The 24573-nt window shown below is 40.7% G+C and overlaps 1 protein-coding gene across 1 annotated transcript in view; it reads left to right on the forward strand.

Annotated features, from left to right (window-relative positions):
• NBAS (neuroblastoma amplified sequence) overlaps nt 1-24573 on the forward strand; it is a 364123-nt gene that overhangs the window by 210455 nt on the left and 129095 nt on the right. Inside the window, exons 39-40 of the mRNA XM_019538135.1 lie at nt 6868-6944; nt 7453-7590. Coding sequence (XP_019393680.1) covers nt 6868-6944; nt 7453-7590 — 215 coding nt within the window. The remainder of the gene's footprint in view (nt 1-6867; nt 6945-7452; nt 7591-24573) is intronic.

Raw genomic sequence — 24573 nt, forward strand, 5'->3', positions numbered from 1 at the left:
TCTTGAAATAAGCCCTAATGCATGGGGAGGTAGAGTAGGATTGGTAGTAGAAATCTGAGGTCATTTGAAAATGGAATTGAGAAAATATTTTTTCTTTAAAATCTGTGCATTTGCAGATCTCTTATTCTTTCGGCATGGCTTCAAACATTGGATCTAATTCTCCTGAAATTGATCCCAGTTGGAATTTGTCTCAACTAGTGTGGTGCTCACTATTCTTTGAAGACAAAATACTAAATCTTTCTACAGCTATTAAAGTTAAAGCCTTTGAACTGAGTTTCCAAAATAAAGCAAATTTTCTATGAAACCTCAATGAATATGAGCTCTTTCTCAGAGTGTTCTGTTCTTTCTAGTGTTGCAGCAGAACTGAAATGCCAGAGCCATGAGGAGAAAAAGATGTCGGGCTGGGGGACACCTTTCCCTGCAGTAAAATACTTGGCCTGGAAGAGAAGTGATGGCAACTAGATGGCTCAGTGTCTAGTTAGTAGCCAGCATCAAGTGGAGTGCCCCGGGGGTCAGTCCTGGGGCCAGTTTTGTTCAATTTCCTTATTAGCAATCTGAAGGATGGGATGGATTGAACCCTCAGCAAGTTCCTGGATAATACCAAATTGGGGGGTATAGTAGATATGCTGGGGTGTGGGGCTAAGATGCAGAGTGACCCAGACGAATTGGAGACTTGAGCCAAAGGAAGTTTCATGGGGTGCACCAAGTACGAGTGCAAAGTCCTGTACTTTGGACGAAAGAATCCCATGAACTGCTACATCCTGGAGACTGACTGGCTAAGCAGCAGCTCTGTAGAAAAGGACCTGGGGGTTACAGTGGACAAAAAGATAGTTATGAGTCAGCAGTGTGCTCTTGTTGCCAAGAAGGATAATGGCATACTGAGCTGTATTAGTAGGAGCGTTGCCAGCAGATTGAGGGAAGTAATTGTTCCCCTCTATTCAGAATGGGAGAGGCCACATCTGGAGTACTGTGTCCAGTTTTGGGCCCCCCAGTATAGAAAGGATGTGGACAAATTGGAGAGACTCCAGCGGAGGACAGTGAAAATGGTTTGGGGGCTGGGGCAAATGACTTATGAGGAGAGCCTGAGGGAACTCAAGGGGGAAGAGATCGACGTTGTAGACCTCAACTTTAAAAAAGCCTTCTATCTGGTATCCCATGATCACCTCTTGGCTAAACTAGCTTGACATCACCACGATGCGCTGGCTGGGGAACTGGCTCTGCAGTAGGACCCAGAGGGTGGTGGTCGACGGGAGCCAATCGTCTTGATGCGCTGTGACCAGTGGGGTCCCACAAGGCTCTGTCCTAGGGCCTATACTGTTTAAATCTTCATCAGTGATGTGGACATTGGCGTCAGAAGCAGACTGGCCAAGTTTATTTAGTCCCCAGCAGACAAAATAGAGGGGATTTGATAGCAGCTTTCAACTCCCTAAAGCAGGCTTCCAAAGAGGATGGAGCTGGATTGTTCTCAGTGGTAGCAGATGACAGAACAAGGAGCAATGGTTGCCAACTGCAGCAAGGGCTGTTTAGGTTAGATATTAGGAAAAACTTTCTCACTAGGAGGATGATGAAACACTAGCATAGGTTACCCAGAGAGGTGGTGGTATCTCTGTCCTGGAAGGTTTTTAAGGCCTGGCTTGTCAAAGCTGTGTTGAAATGATCTAACTGGGGTAGTCCTGCTTTGAGCAGTGGGTTGGACTAAGTGACCTGAGGTCCCATCTAACCCAAATTTTCTAATTTCTGTGTTTCTATGATGCCCTGTTCAACATTGTTCCCATACATATACATGCCTGTGTTCTCATCGTCCAACCATTTTCCCATTAGATCTCTGTCCATCTGGGAGACAGAAGTCTGGGTTGCCCCTTCTCTCCAGATCTCTCTTTTTAAAAGAAGCTCTAAATACTCTTTCTTTTTTATACTACCACCAATATTGAGGAAGGGATATCAGGAACACAATTCTTTTTCCTTCACTCACCCAGTAAATTTATTTTTAAAGAGTAGTTAACATATTTTCTCAAAAATAGCATGTACTTTTTTCCCAGAAATCAGCTGGTGGGAAATGTATGCACATTTTAAGCAGGAAATACAGTAATAACAACTTCTGCAGCTCAAACGTCTGTTCAGGCAGTAGAAAATCACATATCTGCTACACAGGGGCCATATAGTGAGCACGTGTGGCACCCTTGCTCCTGACTATGGACACCTTTCTTTTTCCCGTGCCTTCAGCAGGCTAACTGAAAAACCTCAGTACAGTTATTAATGGAGACACATCATAGAAACAGATGTAGGATTTGGGTGGAAGGACTTGTTCTTGTATGAATCAATTCTAGATCAACTGCTGTTACGTAAGCTGGATATTTGGCAGAAAATAAAAGAGCGCTGATAAATTATTGGATTTACTTACTGAATTGTTCACTAGTAAGAACAGCACACTTGTAGGATAAATCTGAATGGTCTGGTAACCTGGATGCGATTTAATGTGTGTTAATACAGATGATTACCAGATCTTTTATCCAGGAATTTAAAAAAATGTAGGTGTTTTTACAGGATGTGGGATGTGTCACGGAAAGTCATGATTTTTGAGCTTTTATGAATAATAGCAGATAATTCCTGACAAAAGTGTGACAGGAGAAATCACCAGCTTAAAAGGGTTTTCTGTCTGTTGTGATCTGGTAGCATATATAAGGAATCGGGTCCATGGGGACAAGAGATGAAAGATTCATATTTCCCATCTAGCTGGGACAGACTGAAGCAAGAGGAGACACCTGAGAATAGTGTTTTGTTGCTGTTTTGTGATGCTCATAAGTTTTATGATTTGATCGATATATTATGCCAAAAGGGAAGGACTTTAAATGGCTGTGGCAATAAATTGATGGTATTCCCCTTCTCTGAATGATGGAACAGTCCCCTTGTTAACAGTGAACTCTCAATGCAATAGTGTAACTGCAAAGGCTAATGTACAACAGTATCATTTGCACTTTAAGAACACATTTTTCCATATCATGGAAAAAAGATACTTGGTTCTCATGCAACAGGTCTCATCAATGTATTATTTAATTAACAAATTATATGGGCAAATACACATGAACATTGCTTAGAAGTCTGAATCAGAAGTTGTTAAATTGAGTAAACTCAGAGTAGCAATTTAGTATTATCTAATCTTAATTATATATATTCTGAGTTTATTGAACAAAATATGTTTCTTGTGTCTGATTCCTCAATAGATGACAGGTTAGATTTGAACTATGACAACTTTAAACTTGTCAGAAAATTCTTTAAAACTTAAAGGAGATGGGAATAGGAATCTGGTCAGTTCTGGCTGGGGAATCCTGACGGCTCAGGAGACAGATGTTTATACACAAAATAAGGTTGTTTGTTTATCTGGCTGCTTTAATGGATGATGATTTTTAAATCAATAATTGCTGGTTGTTTTCCTCCTGTGAATGTTGCTTTGAAAGATCCCATTCTAGGGTTTCCAGAAAGCCATTTGGTTTATGTGGTGCCAATCAACTTACTAAATATTTTTTCTTTGATCCTTGGTTTTAACAATTCCAAATCTTCCTGATTTTTATTTTTTTATTAAAAACCCCCAAAACCTAAAATAATATAAAGTAAGGAAACAGTGCAACTCCTTTTGAAGTCGATAGCAAAATTCCCTTTGGCTTCGGTGGGAACTCCAAGAAGTGTTCTAAGCTAAGATTGGGGGCCAGTGTAATAGGAACTCTTGGCATATTAGGAATTAATATAAGATAATACAGGGGAGTAGCCCTTTGACTGATTCATGTCTCAAACAGGTCTAACGTTGGCTTGGAAAATTGCTCTTATGTGACATGGCAGTTTTGGAAATCTCCAGATTTGCTGTTTACCTATACCCATAGCACTGGTCTTCATAGGCTTGAGTTGAGCTGTTTAAAATTTTGTGAGTACTGTGCACAATGGGTTTGTTTGGCTGTACATCCAGAGATAACAAGTAAAAAGCATCACCCAAAATGTACCTCACTCACATCATGATTATTATTTTCAATAAGTACATAACAGTTTTTTATAGGCAGCAAAAATCTTACTTTTTTTGACGGTTCTGGAGTAAAGTCTGGCTTACAGTATCGTTGGTGGAGGACCTATCTGTTCGAGGAGAGCTGTTGACTAGTTATCCCTGGTAACTTCAGATTATTCAGAAAAGCAACTTTGATTTATTGGGGAGTTGGAAGATCCACTTTAGAAGAATTCTGTCAAATTGCTACTCTCAAACGCACTTGAAAAACACAGCCAACTCATTACTGTGACTGAAGAGCATAACTGAGACGTGGCAGTAGATAGAAAAAAGAAAAGGATTAGTTCTAGGTCCTTTCAGATTACCCGAGACAGGATAATTACAGCCTACTTCTGAAGGCCTAACCTTTACTGTGCTTTGTATAATCAACCTCTTCATACTCAACCAAGGAAATGTTTAATTTTATATATGATGATTTGCTTATTTATAGCTCAGATGTCTAATTAGGGAATGGTATTATGGTTACATTTATCCAAAGGACCTCATCCAAGAATGCAGACACTACAGAATCTAACCCCCACTCTAATCTTCACTACTTCTGGTTCCAAGTGCAAAGTCAAGGCATATGCCTTGCTGTCAGTAATAAAAGCACACAACATACCAGATATAAACCATAATTTATGCATTATCTGAGATCCTCATTTTTTAATCCATGGGCATTTTTCCTTTGGGAGGAAAAATTGCACGTGATAATCGGTAGTCATAGTCTCATGCATTTTTAAAGAGCACTTGAGTCCACTGGCAATGGACATAGTACAGGATCTAAATAGAATAAAATAATATTAACTTTTGTTTTGGCCATGGTGCCACATTTGTTTGTACAGTTCTCAGCTGAACTTGACTATATAGGATCATGCATCTACAATGGTGTCTGTATCCATGGCCAGTCTTTTCTTCTCATCTTAATAGAAAGCTAGGTCTCTTAGGGGCATCATAACTATATTTTGACGAAGACAGACCACCAAATATTTGCCAACAAGATGATTTGTAGCATATTTCTAATTCTTAATGCAATTCTTGCTCTGTGTTTTATTGCTGTGTGTTTATAAAAAAAAAATGTATATATTAATGGTTCCTGGAAGTGTAAGTTAGGCTTAAAAAATAAAGCACTTTAAAACTTTCTGATAAAGCTGCTGCTGTTCATTGTCTGCTTAACAAGGATTTAACAACTGAATACTCCATTTGATCAGCTGAGGACTGCACATAATTTTCTTGTCACGTAATGCATTCAGAGGCATACATATATCCAGTATAACCAAATTCCTTGTCATGTAAGAGTGCATATTAGAAGGAGCATCCATATGTTGCAATTTCTCTCATTTGCAGTTTGTAGAAAGCGCTCTCTAAGGCTTCTTACTAGCATGCATATACAAATAGGATGCCTATAGAGCAGTGGTTTAAAACACACCAGCTTGGGTCTGTGGTCTGGGCAAAGCTCCCTACCACTCAGCCACAGTGTAGGAAATCCTTCTATCACTGAAAGCCCTATTCTCTACATATGACTCGATCTTACAAGAAAAGAAAAAAAAACTTGCTCTTATGCTGGAGGTAGGTAGGATCATTTTTTTTCCCCCTAGGCTACTTCCTTTTAATTTCCCCACACTGATGTTATTGTCTGTAGATAGTGTAAATGTTAGACTGTAGGTGTGAGATGTTTTTCAGACATGTTGGCTTTTTTCCGCACCCAGTTTCACTTTCAACTTAAACACTCTGAAAGAGAACCAGCCAAGTTGGCTTTGGAGTATTGCATTCAACGTTTTCTTAAGACACTCTCCTTTTTCCAGTTGTCTGTCTTGGTAGGGAAGTAATATTGGAAAGTCAAGGCCAGAAAACATGCTATATACTTCAGTGTGGGGGGGTGGGGTTGGTTTGTCTATCCTACCAGAATTTTCCTGCCAAATGGACACAATCTGTTAAAAACAAAAGTTATTGCTTATTTTTGCAATATCATGTAGACACTCTCAACAGTTCTTCTCTCCCCCTCCCCCCTTCTTACTCCCAAATAGTTGTTCTGTTAGTATGGATGGATTTTATACTTGTAGGATAATACTGTTGACAGGAAAGTTCTTCTTTCCTTTGCTTGAAAGTCAGTACAAAAATAGGTGACTTTCCATTCATGTCAGTCAGGTTTGGATTACAAGGTTGGTGTCTCTCCAGTCTGTTGATATCTCACCTTTTGCATACCACTTCAGAAATTATTCAGTGATACAGTTAACTAATTTCCACACACTTCATCAGATGCATCATCTGAACGAGCTGATTTGTACAGCTGCTTCCAGGTATTCACCTGTCTTAACCAGAACTTAATTTTAGAGAGTTTTCTTTAAAATTGCATTTACTGCTTTTGGTGCCATTTTTTTTATCTTAAGGTAGTAAAGTTAAGACTTTTGTTGTGTATAAGATGTCATGATGCTTAGAGCTGGGGAGATGACATATATTACTCTATTCCTCTCCTTGGTTTCTTTAATGCTCATAATTTTATACTACTGCCTTGATTTTTACAACCACCAGATTTAGTTGTAAATCAGGTTAGAGGACGTTTCAGCAATTTGGCTTAGTTTGGTTACTGCACTATTTCATCTTGTTAGATTAAGGTACAAAACACTGGCCTGGAAGTTAAGGTGAAGCAGCATTGCAGTTTAATTGCACATTATCTGTTTCTGGATTGCACTGATTAGTGTTTAATTAAACATGTATAGAATGCTTCAAGCTAGTATCTAATAAAGCATGCTTATATGGAAAAACATTTCACTTTTTTAGCTACAGAGGGAAGATGGATCAGTAATCAGTGCCTTCTTTCCTCTTCTCATGTATTTCAGTTCTCCTACAACTGGCTAATGATGCCTTACCAAATGATATGACCTTGTCTCTTGCATATCTGCTTGCATTACCACAGGTATGTCTACACTGATTTTGTATTTGAGCTCCTGTTCGAGTGCTATTCCTGTATTAAGTTCTTATAATTGTTTTCAAAAATATTTTTATAGTTTTGTTAAAATTAGTATGTTTTGTTGTAATAAAATCCAGCTTGAGCAGGTAAGTATGAAGAAGATATTGATAGGCCCTTCAAGGGTTCAGCCATGACTTGGGAGAGTGGTAGAAAGATTTTTTTTTTTACATTAAAAAGAGCCTTTTTTGCTGATTTAATAACTCAGATGAAGCTCATAACCAGTTGAATGAGAGTTGATGTTGGGTTTGGTATAGGCTAATACAGTATTCTATTTTTGTAATTATATTTTTGTGATGCCCATTTTTGCTATGTGGTTATTTAATTTTGGAGGGAAAGGTGGGATGCATTCATAGCTATTTCATAACTGCAGTTTGGGAATAGTGTCTAAAAAGTTTGTGCACTTAAAGTGGTATGATTATTCTTTCATTTAAAATAACATCGCTTTTTCTCCTAGGTGGTAGATGCCAACAAGTGCTTTGAAAAGCAGTCACATTCTGCTTTATCTCTCCAGCTGGCAAGTTATTACTATAGCCTGCAGATTTATGCTTGTTTGGCACCGTGTTTCAAGGACAAATGCCACCCCCTCTATAGGGTTTGTTCTCTCTCTTTTTTTTACTGTATTCATTTACATGCAATATAAAATCTAGCATAAAAAGTTAGTACATGACCTAAGGAACAGATTTGACTTGCTCTGGGCAGACATACTGCCAGTAGTTATTTCCTCTAGTGTTCTGTAAACTGACAGATGCTTAATATTAAAAAATAAAATAGTACGTGCTTTTGATGCATAATACTGCATACTACTTAAGTGCATTAGCACTTTCAATCTTCAAATTACTTTACAATACTGACAGTCATAATATGGCTGCTCACAGTACTTTCTGGGAAGAATGGAATGTCCATCCAAATAAGAGCTCCGTTATTTGAAGGGACTTCCTTTTTTGTGATAGAGTATTGTTCTGCTGAACCTTATGTTACATGCTGCTGCATTGAAAATCAATTCCTAAGTGTTAATGATTCAATAACTTGTCTTGACAGATTGTTTTCTACTACCCAGGGTCTCCCCCATTCATCACTAATGGTTAATGTCTCCCACCTATGGAATTCAGGGGCAGTTCAATTTTATGGCTCGAGGCTCTAGGACAAGTATCTGTCCTTTCTTTTGAGGCCATGACATTTTTCTGCTTCCAGGAGCTGAACAAGTTATTGCTTCAGTTTCTTCTAACCGTTTTGCTCTACAGTTGTAATTTGCCATAGTCTACCTCCTCCTTCCCCTTCTCCACCAAGGAATAGTATCCATCCGTGTGTTCTGGAATTCCGGTCTGTGACTATGCCTCCTTTGTATTATGATAATGCAGATAATTAATATCTTGTTCACATTGCGTGAACATCCCAATTGTATCCTGTTCATTTAATTCAGTCAAAAATGTTGAAGCTTTAGGACTTCAGAAGTTCTGTAGGTGTGGGGTTTAAAATCCTGTACCAGCCAACATGCTGGTCATTATGGAAGTTTCTTGAGATATTAAGGAAGTGACTTCCTCTTGTTTGAGGAAGATATTTAAAGTAATGCTCCATTCTTCTGCAGCATCCCCCTTTGACAGAAGGATGTTCCCAGTTGGTTCCCACATAATTCCTTAGTTTGCAATCCCTATGGTTTGTTTCTGCAAATGTCCATTCTTTTATTCTAATATTCTCCTGTAACAATAATTAAAACTTGCTTCTCGTACCCTTGCCCTACTTGTGTGATTTGCTGCTTGCTGTTTCCCAGTAGTGAAGAATGAGGAGAGAAGCTGTGCAGCAGAATGAGAAATTTCTTTCCTTATGAGTTTCTGTGTATGAGCAGCTTCTTTTCTCATTCAGCCTTGCAAGGTAGTCTGTAGGCCTGTGTGAAGTGGCTAGTATTCGCTTAGGATTCAACTGTATTTGGGGGATAGTGATTCAGTTTGGTGATTTGAATCACTGTCCTGAATCAATTAGGCCGAATCTGATTTAGAGATTTGGCCACTGCCAAATCTCCAAATCAAACAGGCCTCGTCCCTGCCTGTTCTCCCAGCCACATCAATGGCTGCCCTGCCTGGCCTCAGCATCCCGGTGCTTTAAAAAAAAGGGGGAAAAAGCCCTGCACTCACCAGCTCCTGCCAAGTTGGGGGGGGGGGCGCGATCTGCCCCACGCTGCATGCTCCCCCAGAGGCCCTGACTGCAGCAGCCAGTAAATGAGGGTTGGAGTGTGCTCAGGGTGGCTGAGGGAGCAGGCATTGGATGGGGCCTAGGGGGGGTCCCCCCATGGTCCCCTCCCTGCTCTTTCAGCCCTCCCCCCGCCCCCTACTTACTGGCATGAAATCTGGGTCCAGCTCCCTGTGGCAGCAAGCAGGGACTGCCCAAATCTCTAATTTTCCTTCAAATCTTTTCCAAATTGATTTGGAAGCCTTGGATCGATTTGGATCTTTCTATTGGTCTCCCGATTCGATTTGGAGATTTGGCTGCCGAATCTCCTCTGAATCAAATCGGCAACTGAAGCTTCGCACAGCCCTAGTAATCTGGTATATGTCAAGAATGCAAACTGATTTTCCTTTTCCCTTCTAAAAGGAGACTTAAAATATAATTGTCCTAAGGTTAATTAATATATCAACCAATTTTCTTACGCTAAAAACCTGGTGCTTAAGTGTTTCTACAGCTTTGGACTACTTTACTGGTGGCCAGTGCTGAAGAGCTAGGTTTAGCAACCTCACATCTGGCAACAATATTAAGCCAGCTCTGAATTGTGTGTATGTATATTGGGGGGGGCGGGAGTGATAAAGTGGGGTGTGCGGCCATTACCATATTAATAATAGATGAAGGAAAAATAAGTTAGCAGAAAATTATCAGGTAAGAAATGTTTTCATTCCTGATTCCCTCCTATTTGTTTGAAAGTAAAATAAGACATTTGTTGACCATGACCGTTCTTTTCTGGTCATTAGCTCTGTAGCTTGTCTTGCAGTGTTGTGAAATGGTAGACACTTTCACTTTGGTAACTGATGCGAAATCCAAGCCCATAAATTATATCAGAGTAAGGGTTTTGGAAACTGGACAATGTTGTAGACTGTTAGCCCATCTGCAAATAGAGTGGAACAGCTGTTCTTGTGACATCTAGGGAGGCATTGTGTAGAAGGGAGCATTCATGTGATTCACTTTGCAAATGTCAACTTGTCCTGTCCCCTTTGCTTATTGCTCAATGTCTCTAGAGGGTATTAGGGTTTTTATAGTGTTATGTGAGCAAGGTATGGTTTTAAATTGGCATCCTCCACAAATGAACTTGTTACACTGGGGAGAGGTGGGCATTCCCCTCTTTCAGTTTCAACTGCCTTGAATCTTCTTCAGTTCGTCTCCTCCTCTTCCTGGAACAGCATATTCCACATCCGGTAATATCTTCCGTTATGGAAATTTATTCTATACAGGTTCTCATGCAGCCTCTGTTGCTAAGCGACCTAAGCACTTTCTAGTAAGGCATTAAGTGACCTGCATAATTTATGTGGTATGTAATTCATTCTCCTACCTTCTTTCCCTAAAGGGAAAACAATGTATGGAATGCTTTTTGAATAAAGGAATTAGTGCAACTTTGTATATTGTTCTATTAGCGAAGAAATGGTCAAAAGAAGTGCATTTGTGCCTTGTACCTGATGCAATAGGTAAGCATTGTGATATTGATCTTTAGTTCCTGTGAGAGTTCCTTCCAAAGTCTCTCAGCAACCACAAAGAAATCTCTCTCATTTGTCTGTGTGAGCTGTACCCATAATTGTAGATGGCTCCATCAAATCTGAGTAAAATTCTACGGTCGTTATCCTAGAGGTCTAGGCAATATTTGGATTTCTTTGGCATACAGAATTGAGTATGTTAAAGATCAGGACATCACATTGGACCATGCCAAGATATACCATGAGGAACCCCTATAGACAGCATTGTCTGTGGTGCATACATGTTGCTGAGATGATACTTTAATATTCAAAACCAATCCAACTTTCCTGAAGACTGATAATTTTGTGCTCCATTCTTCAGTATTGCTATAATCCAACCAAGAAGTAACTTGAATAAATCTCATCAAGTGCCCAAAGAAGAAGTCTCTTAAAGAGTTATGAATTATTTGTGTTACTTAGAAATTTAAGAGTAAGCCTCAGCAGTTAACTAATTGTGAGTCTGAGATAATTAAAAATATGAGGATAATGGATAAATACAAACATATAAACTTTAAGTAACTTTAAGTGTGTGTGTATAGATGTTACAATTAAAATATGCAATTGGTAATCTATATTGCAGCCCAATCTCATTATAGTCTGTTAAAATCAATACATTAAAACGCAGTATATGTTTGCTGTTATTTTTTTTTTAAGTCAGACCGTGACATGGTAGAAGTCACTGGGTCAACAGATGTAACCTGACTTTGTTGAAGAGCTAAATTAGCTTAAAAAGTAGCACTTTTTGTTTTGTTTTATTTCCCTCCAAGAAGCAGAAAGAGTTTCTTCTTTTGCAATTTATTCAGTGAGGTTGGTTTTATGACTAATTGATTCAAAGTTGAATGGAAGATTGGAAGAGAAAAACCAGGAAAGCCCCCTCCCCCCCAACTCGCAGTCTGTGAATAAAAGCCAGTTATTTCAGTCATATGGAATGAAATGGTGACCAGAAACAGTCAGTTTAGTTCAGTAACAAACTCATGTAGTAAATAGAAATGCTTTATTCACCATTGTAGTTTCATAAGAAGTATATACACTCTTGTCCATGTTTTGGGGGAGCCTGGTAATATTAAGGTCTCATGTGATGGATAATAACACTGTGCTTTCTGCATGTGTTGTGTCTAAAATGTGTCTCTCTCTTGCATAATATTGTTTTAAACCCTGGCTCAGGCCCTCAGTTCCTCTTTGATCTCCCCCTTAATCAAAAAATTCTGCACGCAAACAAATCTTCTCTGACCTCTCCCCCTCTTATCTCTTTGCATGAATCCCTTCACTGCTGTTCATCATCTGTTCTTCTATCCATTTTTGAAGGTCAGCACAGCCCTTGCCTTTGTCCTTCTCTTTCTGTTGCCTTTGTATTCTCACATATGTACTCATTCTTTTCTTATGTAGCCCATTATGTTCAGAACTCTTTGCCTTTCTACATAGCAAGCTACCCTCCTGTACTACTTCATCTGTGTTTCAAACCCACTTGTTGGAATGTAAATCTGCTTTGGATGTGTACACCCACTATTGCATTCAACTCATACATGTATGTAATATAACTTAAGTTGCATTTTTAGTTTCTAGGGGCAGTGGACCAAGGAAGATTCCTCCCTCCTCCCCCCCTTGTATATTGTCAAATTATTGCATGCATCTGCAGTAATGAATGAATAATAAATAATTCTATCAGGTCTCAGCAGAATTCATACTATTACCTAATGTACCTAAAATGTTCTTGTAAATACTATTTTACCATTAACACTTAAAGATTGCATTCTATCCCAAAGCTATATGTTGTATTCAGGGCAGGACAAGTGTCATCACTTAAGACAAAAATGGCAGAATTTCTTTCTCCTCCAAACTCTTGGAAAATTGGAAGGAGAATTGAGGGGAAAAACCACAGTTAAATGTAATTCAGACTGAAAATGTAACTCTACTTCCATAATGCATGTTAAAAAATATACAGAAAGCAGGGTAGATTTGCATGTTATAGACTAACTAAATCAGAGGTATGTAATATAAGCTTTCATCAACAAAGACTTTACTTCATCATATGCTGTAAAAAGACATGCCCATTTGTACTACCTACTTCTTAAAGAAGTGCATGTCAATCTTTACTACTTATGTCCCTGTTAAGGCAGTCATCTGAATTGGGCTTTGCAATCTCCATGGCTAAGTACTGACAGTCAAGAAGTCTGAGGGTGAATCGATTCAGTCTCTGCACGTTAGTCTGTGCTGTGGAGATTGAATTGATAAACAAGTGAACAGACATTCACTTTTAATTCTTGAAATACAGCCACATGCCTGCAGTGGCTTGGGTCAGAAGCTGGAGGGCGCTAGAGCACGCCTCCTTGCTTAGCTGAAGCAGACAGCTTGGACCAAAGTTAACCTGCCAACCCTGTGAGGGAGAGGGGTTCAAATTATCCTGGGATGCTGGGGGACTGTGAGTTAAGTCGAATCTGGAGGGGATCCGAGTCAGAAGTTCAATAAACCGATGTAACCTAAATCATTTAAGTCTAATACTGCATCCATCCAGGTTTATCTTAAACCAGTTTAAGCCATTTTGAAAGCAGTTTATGTGCACTGAACTTCTGTTGTGTTACAGGTTGGAACTAGTTTCTTATCACTTATACCGGTTTATGTGTAACTTCTGTCCCTAGTGTATGGGTGTAGTAGTTTCTGGTGAGGAAGAAAAGTTACCTGTGACAGGAGTATCAATATCGGAGCCTTTCTGGGAGTGGCTCCGCCCTCCTGTAATGGGCCAATCGCCTGCTTACTCACCTGCCATGCCTTGATATGACTTGATTAGAAGATGGTTGTAATCAGCGGGAGGCTACCCATTTTCTCCGCCCCCCAGTGACAGGGGGCACTAACTGCGGCTCCTTTTCCTCCCCTATACCGCAGCCCAAGCCTTGCAGATGGAGTTGACATGGGTTGATCTGGGCCTTGTTATGTTCTGGCCCTTCTCTCTCCCTCCGGAGCTCCTCGCTGCCCCCTTCTCTCTCGCTCTGGGGTTAGGGCCACTGCACCCTGCAAATGCTGCGCCCTCTCAGGCGCCAGGAACCTCCACGCTACTGGGGAGTCCCTATGAGGCCTCCTCCAACCCCTAACGGCCTCACCCGGTCCTCCGGTCAAAACCGTAAACATAAAACATAAAGCCCCTGGGCTACAACATAAAAACTAGACTGTCCGGTCAACCAAAATCTACTCCCTTCTAGAGAGTGAGGGAGCAGGGGGGAGGAAGGAGGGCTCCCCAACCCCAGCAGTGACCAGGGGATGCTCTCACTGCCAGAGTCCTCCCCTCTAGCCGAGCTGAGTCCCTACTCCCATGGCTGCTGGAGAGGGACTGGCCTCCTACCTGGACTTAAGAAGGGATAAGCCCTGCCCTTTCCTGTCAGCTGGTTTTACCAGTTGCCCTGGCAACCAGCACCTGTGCAGCCCTGGTGACTGGCAGCTGAGCTCCCCCCCCTTTCTGTCACTAGGGGTCTCCCCAGAGCAGTCTCCACTCTCAGGTGCAGGGCACCTGAGTGCACTGCGACATTACCAAATAGCAATTTTTCTGAATCAGTGCAGTGTTTCAGAGGTGGCTTTATCCAGTACAGGCAACAAGAAAGCAAGCCGTCTGTTTGTATCTTTCTCCACTGCATTCTCACATAGCTCAGCTTCCAATTTGATCCAAGAACTTCAAGACTAAACTTGTCTCATAAGAAATAATTATGGGGTTTTTTTGTATAATCCCACGTTTAAGTGTAAATCCCACAACCATATTGTTGTGGTCCAATAACACCTGCTTTCTCTCTTTGTTGTCTCTTATCTCCCTTTTTTCTTCGGGTTGGTAGGAAAGGAGAAAAGTACTTTCAGATTCTCCTTAATGTTTATTTCTGAAGGTGCTTTCCAAACACTGGTCAAGTAAAATTTGGGGTATTTCAAGTTTGTTCTTCTCACACTGAAGTACAGGGGTTGGCAACCTATGGACCCACGGGCCAGAGCTGTCCTGTGGAGCCACTTTATCTAGCCCACAACGCAGGGGAAGAGGTGGTGAATTGTGACATTTAGGCAGTGCTTCTCTGATGTGGAACTTTACTCATGCAGCAGCTGGACAGCAGAGATCAGCAATGGTGTTTGGCAGGAGCAATGACTCTCGCTACAGGCTCGGAGCTAAGCTCCATTAAAGCAGCCCCCAACTCCAAATTTTTGCTGAAGTTGGTATAGATCACCTTGCAAAATTGACACCTTAAGTGCTGAATTTAAATGTAGTAAAATGACTGATCTGGATCTGAGCTTTCTGTAAACTTAGACCCATAGTAGTGAAAACTATGGTGTCTGACCTCCCCCCCCAGTGCTTCTTGGTAGCCATATTCTATTTTAATTAGTCTTGCAATTCCTGCAAATTTAGAGACTCTAATAGTTCTTCCCTAACATTTCAGTTTCTACAACTTTTATGCTGCTTTTCTAAGCACATACATAGTTGTCTATGGTAACTGGTATTTTATTTTCCAGATTTATGCCCCAATATGGTCTTGTTTTCTATATTAATTTTATTTCTGTCAATTCTGGTAAACTTAGAAAAGATCTTTCATGGAATGCCTTGAGAGCACTGCTTATATAGACACTGGAACCAGTTACTGCAAAGTAATCTTGGGTGTGTGATCGTACAGTAATTCTTTGCCATAGCAAGAGCAGGATAACATGCTCCATTTTCATTGTCAAGTAGTCATGCACACATTCAGCTCAAATGGGGTGGTTGACTTGCTGTGAGTTCACCCCTTCCATCACCTTGTGATATGTTGTTGAAGCACCCGTGCCCTCAGAAAGATAAGTGAAGGGCCACAATAAGAGAAGATGGAGATGGGTTTTTCTATGTGGCCATAGGGAAAGGGGACTAGGAGCAGTTGTCTCAAGTTGCAGTATTGAAACAAGCTACTAGAAAATTTGTGGAAGCTCTGTCCTTGCGTATTTTCAGGATCAGTTTCGACAGGGACTCATCTGGTTTGGTCATCAGGGACAATCCTGCCTTCAGCAGGGGGCTAGACTAGATGATCTTGTGAGGTCCCTACTGGCCCTATTTGCCTTGTATCTGATGATTTTTTCCCCCATTATTCTCCATTTTAACATGCACAAACTGTTTACTGCATTTAAATGTTAACATAGATATTTCAGTCCCAGAAATCTTAAAATGTAATAACTTCAGAAGACTATGAACAGAGTGCTTGTGGTTCTGTACCTTCTATATGTGTTCTTTTAATATATATCAATTCCCTGGCAAAATTTCCTAACTATCTAAATTGAAGGGGAGAGGTGAAATAGTTATTTTGAGTTTTGTGCACTGTACTGAGAATACGGGGATTTTGATGATAAAAAGCTTAAGAATGAAGCCAATTAAGTCCTTTAAATTTCACCTGTGGCTTATTTGGGCAATTTTTCATCAAAATTAACTTCACCGTATTGGCAACTGTGTACAATTGGGCATCAGTTATCATGCTTGGGAATGCAAGAGAAAGGGGCAAAATTTGAAGGGGTTGGGGTGAGGTTAAAATACATCTGTCTTGATTTCTGAAAAACATTGACTGCTTTGCACTCATGAGGCTTTCCAGATGGTGGCTTTTTGTTTGATTGCTCCTCTAGGGGAGCAATCAGCAGGAACTTCCTGGGCAGGAGATGCCTTTAAAACACCCTGGCAAGCAATAGAGACTTTCATGTGTCTTTACTTGGCAGTAAGTTGCTCATTACCTGCAGCATCGTTGTCTGTCCATGAGGCAGTCTTCTAATGTTTGAACAAGTTCTGTAGGCTGAGAAGAAAGAAAATATTACTCATGGATTAAACTAGGTCAGACACTGAGATGCGTGGAGGGGCTTGCACCTATAATGACTTAGCTCTAGCATGAGAAGTAGCAAGAAGGCTTCAAAGGGGGAGGACAATGGGGTGCCAAGTAACCATTTAGTTTGGCTCAGGCTTTATCGTATGTCATCCTCTGACACGATAATCTGCCAGATTGGACTTCCCTTATGATTTGCCTGCAATCTGGCAGAGCATGCTACTTGGAGATCCAGAGCAGAATGTCTCCACTGTCTTCCTTGTGACTAGCTTAGAAAGTCACATCAGCTAGACAACTCCTGTTTAATTAGTAGATATTTCTGCCCCTCTGAGTCCAAAGCTTTCAGTGTTCATGATCTACAAAAAAAACTCGAAGGCCATACGTGAGACTTAGGTGCAGTTTAGTCAGAGTGCAAGTGTGCAAATGCAGGCCCTGCTTAACCTGAAAGCTGCAGGCACCCAAGCCTTTATCAGTAAAGTTCCCTACTACCACTTAGTGTTTTCTGCTAGTTGATATCCTAAACTAAGAAACTCTCTCATGTGTAAACCTAGTGGGCAGGGTTACAACTCAAACTGTTGACAGCCATTTGCAAGGTAGATTTTCCAGCTGAGGGCCACCACTGTTGCGATCCCCTTTGATTGGCTGTAAGGCCTTCTCATGTTTGGAAGCAGGAAACTAGACCTCACATGCAGACATATATATAGAATAATGAATTGCCATGCAGTGAGTGCTCAGGACTGTTTGGCTTTTGAAATCCCTTTTCATTGAATAAAGTGACGTAAAGAATTATGGCTGCTGGCTTTGGCCCTAGTAGGCTTCATTTTCTGTGCCCCTGCTACAAGGGTTCCACAACTAGATACCTCAGCATTGAGGCATAACGAGATGTTGCAAAATAAACCAGATTTTCTGGAACAGACAACACACATTGCCCATTGTCCTGCAGGGTTGGGCCCCTGCTGCTCCCAGGGTTTCAGAGATCTGATCCTGTGGGGCAGTACTCAGGGTGTACCTCTGCAAATGGTAACCCTGGGTTTTTCTACTTGCAGAGGCATTCCCAGGCAATTGCTTGGTGCTTACCTGCTAACTAGGAAACCTGGGGGTTTCGTACTTGCAGAGGTGCACCCATGGATTCCAATTTAAGGCACACCTCTGCAAATGGAGAAACCCAGGCTAGCACTCCCCGGGCTTCAGGGGCCCAATCCTGCACACCCCAGGAATTCCCCTGTAGGGGATTGGGCCCTTGAAGCCAGGGAGTTCCTGCCCAGTGACATTGCCCGTGCTCTCCTGCCTTAAAAGAAACAGATGTTCATCGCAAAATAGCAGCACAAATTAATAACTACCATTTGTTGCAGCCATGAATTTGAGCATATGTGGTGTGACATAGCACAAGTATCTTTGGTTTTGCTTTGTGATGTCTTCCTGCACCCCAGGAGTCTTCCCCTTCCCAGATAAGTATGCTCATTGCTAGGCTGCATAATCATGCTCGTGAGGGAGCAGATCCCTACTCTTTTGCTGTTTCACTGGACTCTTGAATCTTCCATTTTTTCTATGCAGTGGTGTAATTGTCAGTAAAAAATTGAGAATGCCCTTGGCTTTGTCTCTGTTCTGGTGGTTAGGGCATTCTCGTTGTGGAGGACATAAAACTCAAGCCTCTCACTTCTTTCAGTTTCTCTAATCTCTAGACCATTGTATAAAATACAGACATCCACCTCTTTCAAGAAAACACAAGCCAATTGTCTATACTTGTATGGAAATGTTAGGCTCTGAGGTCCAGGACGGGACTTGGGACTGAATCCCAGTTGCTCATAGGCATCCAAGTCTGGAAGAGGGATCAGGATTTAAAAAACACTCCTCTCATCAATGCTTTCAGTTTTCTGGTCTCTACATCTTCCTGCTCAGTGTATTAAGTATTATGAATTTCATTTTGAGGAATCTAATTCACCCAAGTTGGGTGTCTGTTTTAGGGTTGTGAATTTCATGTTGGGAGCCAAGGACTGCACCAAAGTTCATTTGTGGATCTGGGCTGGAGGAGAAACTGAAGAAGCATTTATCCTTTAACAAATGTACCATATCCTTTTCTGAAAACAGCTTTTTATGAAGTGAATTTAGGTTTTCATGGAAAGTGCTTGCCTCACCAGCTTTGGAGTTCAAAGCCCTTTATTTATCCAGAGGTGTAAAGTACGTATTATAATCTGAAAAAGATTTGCCATGTAACCCTGCTAGTATTCCCTTGACCTGAAAGCACTACATCTTTGGTTAAAAGGATAGCTCATCTTCAAGATCTTTCCATCTTTAATCCCTCTTCTGTGTTTCTCAGAATTATTATGAATAAAAAATATATATAGTACTACATTGTGCTTCATTTCTGCCCCAGAGGATTTGTAGTAAACACTCGCTGAAGCTGGTGGCAGCTTCGGTGGTCGCCAGTCTCGGGGGAAGGGGGCGGCACGTGTCCCCCTGGATCCCCCCATACGCGTCACCTATGGTCATTGCCTTACATTTCACTTTTCTGAAGACCTTCCCATACGAGTTGTGGGGAGTGCCTGGACTTCCTAGATAGAGTAGTTGTCTGACATAATCAAGATTTTTTATAAACTATCAGCTAAAATATTCCTGAATATTCAGGCAAACTGTACACACTTCTGTTTAGGGTTTCCAAGAGTATTTGTTAATATAAATATTCTTGCTTTTGCTCTTCCAATATGCATAGAATTGTAGAAGTAGGGTTGGAAGGGACCTTGTAGATCTTCAAGTCCGACCCCCTGCCTGGGCAGGAAAAAAAACTGGGCTCAAATGATCCCAGCTAGGTAGGCATCAAGCCTCCTCTTAAAGACCCCCAGGGTAGGAGCCAGCACCACTTCCCTTGGAAGTTGGTATATCTTTATTTCATTAGTATGAGAAAAGAGGGAGATTTGACATCCATATTAGTGGATGTATAAATATTTATATTGTACAGTTGTATATTTCTTACAGTGCAGTAAATTACCAAGTTAAAACTACTTCCCTTCACAAAAATAATGGTAAAGACTTGTCATTTAAAACTATAGTAATAATTCCACATGTATTATCCCCCTACCCTGAGTTTTGCAAGGAAGAAACAAGGAAGAAAACGAAGTGGTCTTGTCATGTCATAACTTTTGGAATTTGAGACTACCATGGATGTGCTGTTTCATGTATGGCTGCCCATTTTGATGAAGCTCTGTGCATCAAATAACATTATCATTTTGTCCACAGTTCTTAGAAATCAAGTTACTGGGGATTACCGTTTTAAGAGCACCTAAACTAGCCAAAAAAAAAGGGAACACCTGGAATTTCGTGGCAGAACAGTTAAGTTGTCCTGCTTAATATAATAAGCTGTGCTGCTTAATAATTACAATTAATTTTAATGTCAATATTAATATTATTAAAGGGATTAAGATTGCTATGTGCTTCCCTATACAGACTTAAAAGCTACATTCCCATCCCTGAGTAATCTAATTTAAAACATTATTTGCATAATTCTGCAAAGATTTACCCACATGCTTATCTTCTTGCCCTACCTATGGAAATGAGACTACCCATGTTGCATAAAGTTAAATGTGGGTTTAAATGTTTCCAAGACTGGAGCCATACACAATGAAACACTAGGAGACCAGCATGATGGGGAAAGGAGTCCAAGGGAACTGATTATATTTTAAACAAACTTTACTGGAAGAATACCAAATGTGACAGGCAACGTGATGACTAAGTAGGAGTATAAGAATATTGCTCACGCATGCAGGGATGAAATCAGGAAAGCCAGAGTACAACTGGAGTTGCTGCTAGCAAGAGACATGAAAGGTAACAAGAAGGGTTTCTACAAGTATGTCAGCAACAAGAGGAGGATCAGGAAAAGTGTGGGTCCCTTACTGAATGGGGGAGGCAACCTAGTGACAGATGAGGAGGAAAAGGCTGAAGAGCTCAATGCCTTTTTTATTTCGATCTTCACAAGTAAGGTCAGCTCCCAGACTACTGCACCTAGCAACACAGTTTGGGGAGAATATGAGCAGCCAACAGTGGTGAAAGAACAGGTTAAGGACTATTTAGAAAAGCTGGATGCATACAAGCCCATGGGGCTAGGTGTAGTGTATCCAAGGGTGCTGAGAATTGACCCCCACTACAGAAAGGATGTAGACAAATTTGAGAGAGTCCATTGCAGGACAATAGAAATGGCGAGGGGGGTGGGATATAGGACTTACAAGAAGGGGCTGAGTGAACTGGGCTTATTTAGTCTGGAGAAGAGAAGACAGGGGATTCAATAGCAGCCTTTAACTACTTGACAGGTGGTTCCAAAGAAGATGGAGCTGGACTATTTTCAGTGGTGGCAGATGATAGAACAAGGAGCAATGGTCTCAAGTTTCAGCGAAGGAAGTTTAGGTGAGATATTAGGAAAAACTTTCTCACAAGGAGGCTGTTAAAACTCTTCCAACCCTCATTTTCTATGATTCTGTGAAACCTAATTTACAAAATAATCTTTTCATTTTTATTTTTTAACATAAACCGTGGCTTTGAGCAGTACTATTTCCGTGATACCAGCTAAGAGGGATTTTGATGGTAGTAGCTCTGTGGAAGAATAGAAGAAGGACTTGCTCCTGACTATTATCACATCCCAAGAATGCCACTGGATTTCTTCTCAAGAATTCAGTTTCTTATTTTCATCAGCCTGTATACCTTGCAGGTTTTTCTGTGTAGATACAATGAAATAAGCTGACAAGAGAACTGTTGTATGGGTCTATAAGAGAAACATATCATAGTTCATATGATATCATAGTTCATATGATATCAGAGTACAGTTCCTCTATAATGCCATGATTTGAATTCTCAGGATGTTCGCAGAGGTGCAGAAAGAACACGCGTCAGAACTTTATGAATTTCTTATCCATAACAATTTTTGGACTAGTTGTTTTTTGTTTTGTTAGGTCATTCATTGGACCAGAGGAATCTGTTAAGAATTAGCTTGATTTAAGAATTTAGTTTAGATGTTCTACCAACTCTGTTGGAAACTGCCTTAATCTGATCAGATTTCTTTCTTTTTAAGCAATGTGTTGAGAACTTATTTATTCCTTTTAACACTGCCTACCGCAGGAAGGGGTATATTGTATTGTAAATGTTAGAAAAGATTATTTTTTATTTTATTTTATTATTGCCTGAACAATAATGTATTTATTTGTCTTTATTAAGTCCTCTTTGTTATAGCCTTTAAAAAGGAGTAATGATAATAGCAGCATATAACCATTCAGATGTAGTACCTCCACAAGTGCGCATTGGTTTCTTCACTGGATTAGGTCTTTGTGAATGGAATTCCTAGTGGTAAACGCGTGTTATAAAATGCAGGTATTCATGCGAACCAGGGTGTTTTTACCTACGCAGTTCTATTTTGTATAGGCTTTCACTTGTATGCACGAGTGGAGAAGACTTAAGAGACCATTAATCTGTGCTGAATGTGTGAATGCTAACACAGGTTGTGCCTAAGAATCTTACCAAAAATTTATTTTCATTCGATTTGCAAATAGAAGACTGCATGTGGTTTTAAGCTTCCACTTTGAACTTCTAGATCTCCTCTTACTTGAATTCCCCACAGTAGTTGAGCCATTTCAATTATTAAATAGTTTTTAAAAAACTCAGTAATTGTATAAAGGGAGGAAAAAGCTGTATTGAAAGTTCGATAAACACTTATTTATAATAAAGTTATTAAGCACATTGTGATATGCCTTGACCCTCTGGGTGTGCCTTTGAGACACACTTCAGGGTACTTCTTCAGGGTGCTCTTCTGACCCAAATCCATTGCTGCTGTCTGCTGTTTAACCACTGAAAACCAGCTTAAATGTGCCAGAGGCCAACTCCTTGACATGTTGGGCCTCAGCTTTACCTGTCTCACTTATGCCTTGCCAGCCTTTAGCAGTGGGAATTTTCCTGGCTAAAAGGATCACACCCTTTTCCAGACATGTGCTAAGAAAAGGTGGATTCTCTTTTCCATAGAATGGGCAAGCCTGTATGATCAAATACTCTGGAATTACAAATAATACTGACAAGTGTTTGTAAAAAGATAACGCATTATGAAAACAACATGAACAAGCATAAGAAATCCATAACCATACATTGAGATAGAGATATGAGAATAGATAAGCAAAAGAAGGTACCAGAACAATACCCTGGTTTTACTCTGCACTTAAATCCAAGGACACAGTCCCTAGCCAGCTTCAGCAGGTTAAAAAGTATGCTGTTCCTCTGATCTTTCTGTCATGGTCTCCTGCAAGTTTGCCTCCAGGCTGAAGGACTTCAACCTGCCTTGTGCCTGGGAAGACTGAACACAAAATCCTACTCTCAGAGTAGTCTTAAGTACAATTTCCTATCTGGCTGTTCACATACATCACCTACTGCATTCTTCAGGGACCCACCTTGTATAATTCAACTCTGTTATGCTGAACGGTACAAATTCTGGTGGTTCTTTCTCCCTTACTTCTCCCTTCAGTCTTTTGGCCCTTGCATCAAATCCTGTCTCAAATTAGATTACTTGGGGATTGGAATGTTTCTTTTAAGTCTGTATCAAGAAGCACATAACAATCTTAGTGCTTTTAATAATATTTAATTATTTATTATTGATTATTAAATGGAGAATATTATTCCAGCAATGATTTCACAGGTTAGTTAAAACTGAAAAGGTCTGCTTGAGCATAACATCTCGTTTGGCTATAATGAGGATATGGCACACCAGTTTCTGTAGCTGCCTCTGCCGCCTCCTGCTCCTGTGTCCTTGTCATAAACCATTTTTCCAGAATCTTGTGTAAGCAATGGCTCTCTCCTTTATGCAGGTCTGACCAAGGAGTCAAGAAATAAGCAGGTGCTCCATGGTCTGCACTTCACCGCATTCACATGTATTCGTGTTATGAGAGTAGCTCCGTTTGATCATGTTTGTTTTTGATCTTCCTCTTTGTGGGCACAGGTGGTTCAGGTATCACCATGTTGACCTGTGTGCATCAGCCCCTCTGGGAATGTCCCCTTGGGTTTCACTTCCATGTCAGGGCGTCTGGTTGAACGTAATCTTTCCTTCCATAACCTCAGTTGTGCTCTGTCAGCCATCATGTCCAAGGGCACAACATTGGTCCCAAAACTGTTTTGTGCTTTAAGCCATTTGGTTCTGTGTGCCCATAGGGTGGACTGTAGGGTGGATGCCTAGGGTCTTCCATCTTCCATGATCATTCTTTTTGGCTTCCTACCTTTCTTCTGATACCAGGTGGTGCAATGTCAACCAGTAAGTACAGGCTATTCTTTGGTGTTGGCTTTAAACATCCAGTTATTTCACAACAGCTGTAATTTAGAATTGGGTTTAGTGTCTTGATGTGAACTGATCGTTCCCATGCTAGACATGCATACTCTGCACTGGAGTAACACAAAGCAGTAGCAGTGGTTCGTAATGTAGCTGGGTTCACTCCCCATTTTGAGGTGACCAGCTTTTGAAATTTCTGGCACTGATTTGCTCTTTCATCTTCTCTACATGTGCTTTGAAGATAAGTTTAGTCCAGTGTTCCCCCCAAGTACGCAGGGTTCAGATGATTCCATCCCAGGTGATGTTTAGTTTCCACTATGGTGTAGGTAAAAGCCAATTCCGTAGCTAATGACATGGAAGTGAGCGATGGGCTAGAGAGTTGCCTAGATGTTAGCCACAAGTAAATGGATATCCATTTTACAGTTGTGTTTACTGCAGGCCAGTTTCCACAAGACTCCAGAGCAGAAACCCTTGTTTCTAGAATATAGTTTTCTACTCCTACATGTATGTCTCAATAGAAATCTTTCCTGATCTAATTAAAACTACGGTAATATGTGAATCCTTTCAGACTTACTATTCGAGAGGTGCTCGCCCTGGCCTGCAGGCCAGATTTGACCTGTGGCCCCATGTCTAGTGGTACACAGGGAATCCCTTGGGCCTGGAAATTTGGAAGCAGAAGAGTGGTGGCAGATTCTTTTTGGTATTGGGTGGTGGAACCGGAGCGTGCTCCATCCACTCCATGCATTGACCTGGTATTGCAGTGCTTCCAGGACCGGTGCAAAAAAAAC

Source organism: Crocodylus porosus, unplaced genomic scaffold (assembly GCF_001723895.1).
Source record: "Crocodylus porosus isolate Cpor-Errol unplaced genomic scaffold, CroPor_comp1, whole genome shotgun sequence".
Lineage (NCBI taxonomy): Eukaryota > Metazoa > Chordata > Crocodylia > Crocodylidae > Crocodylus > Crocodylus porosus.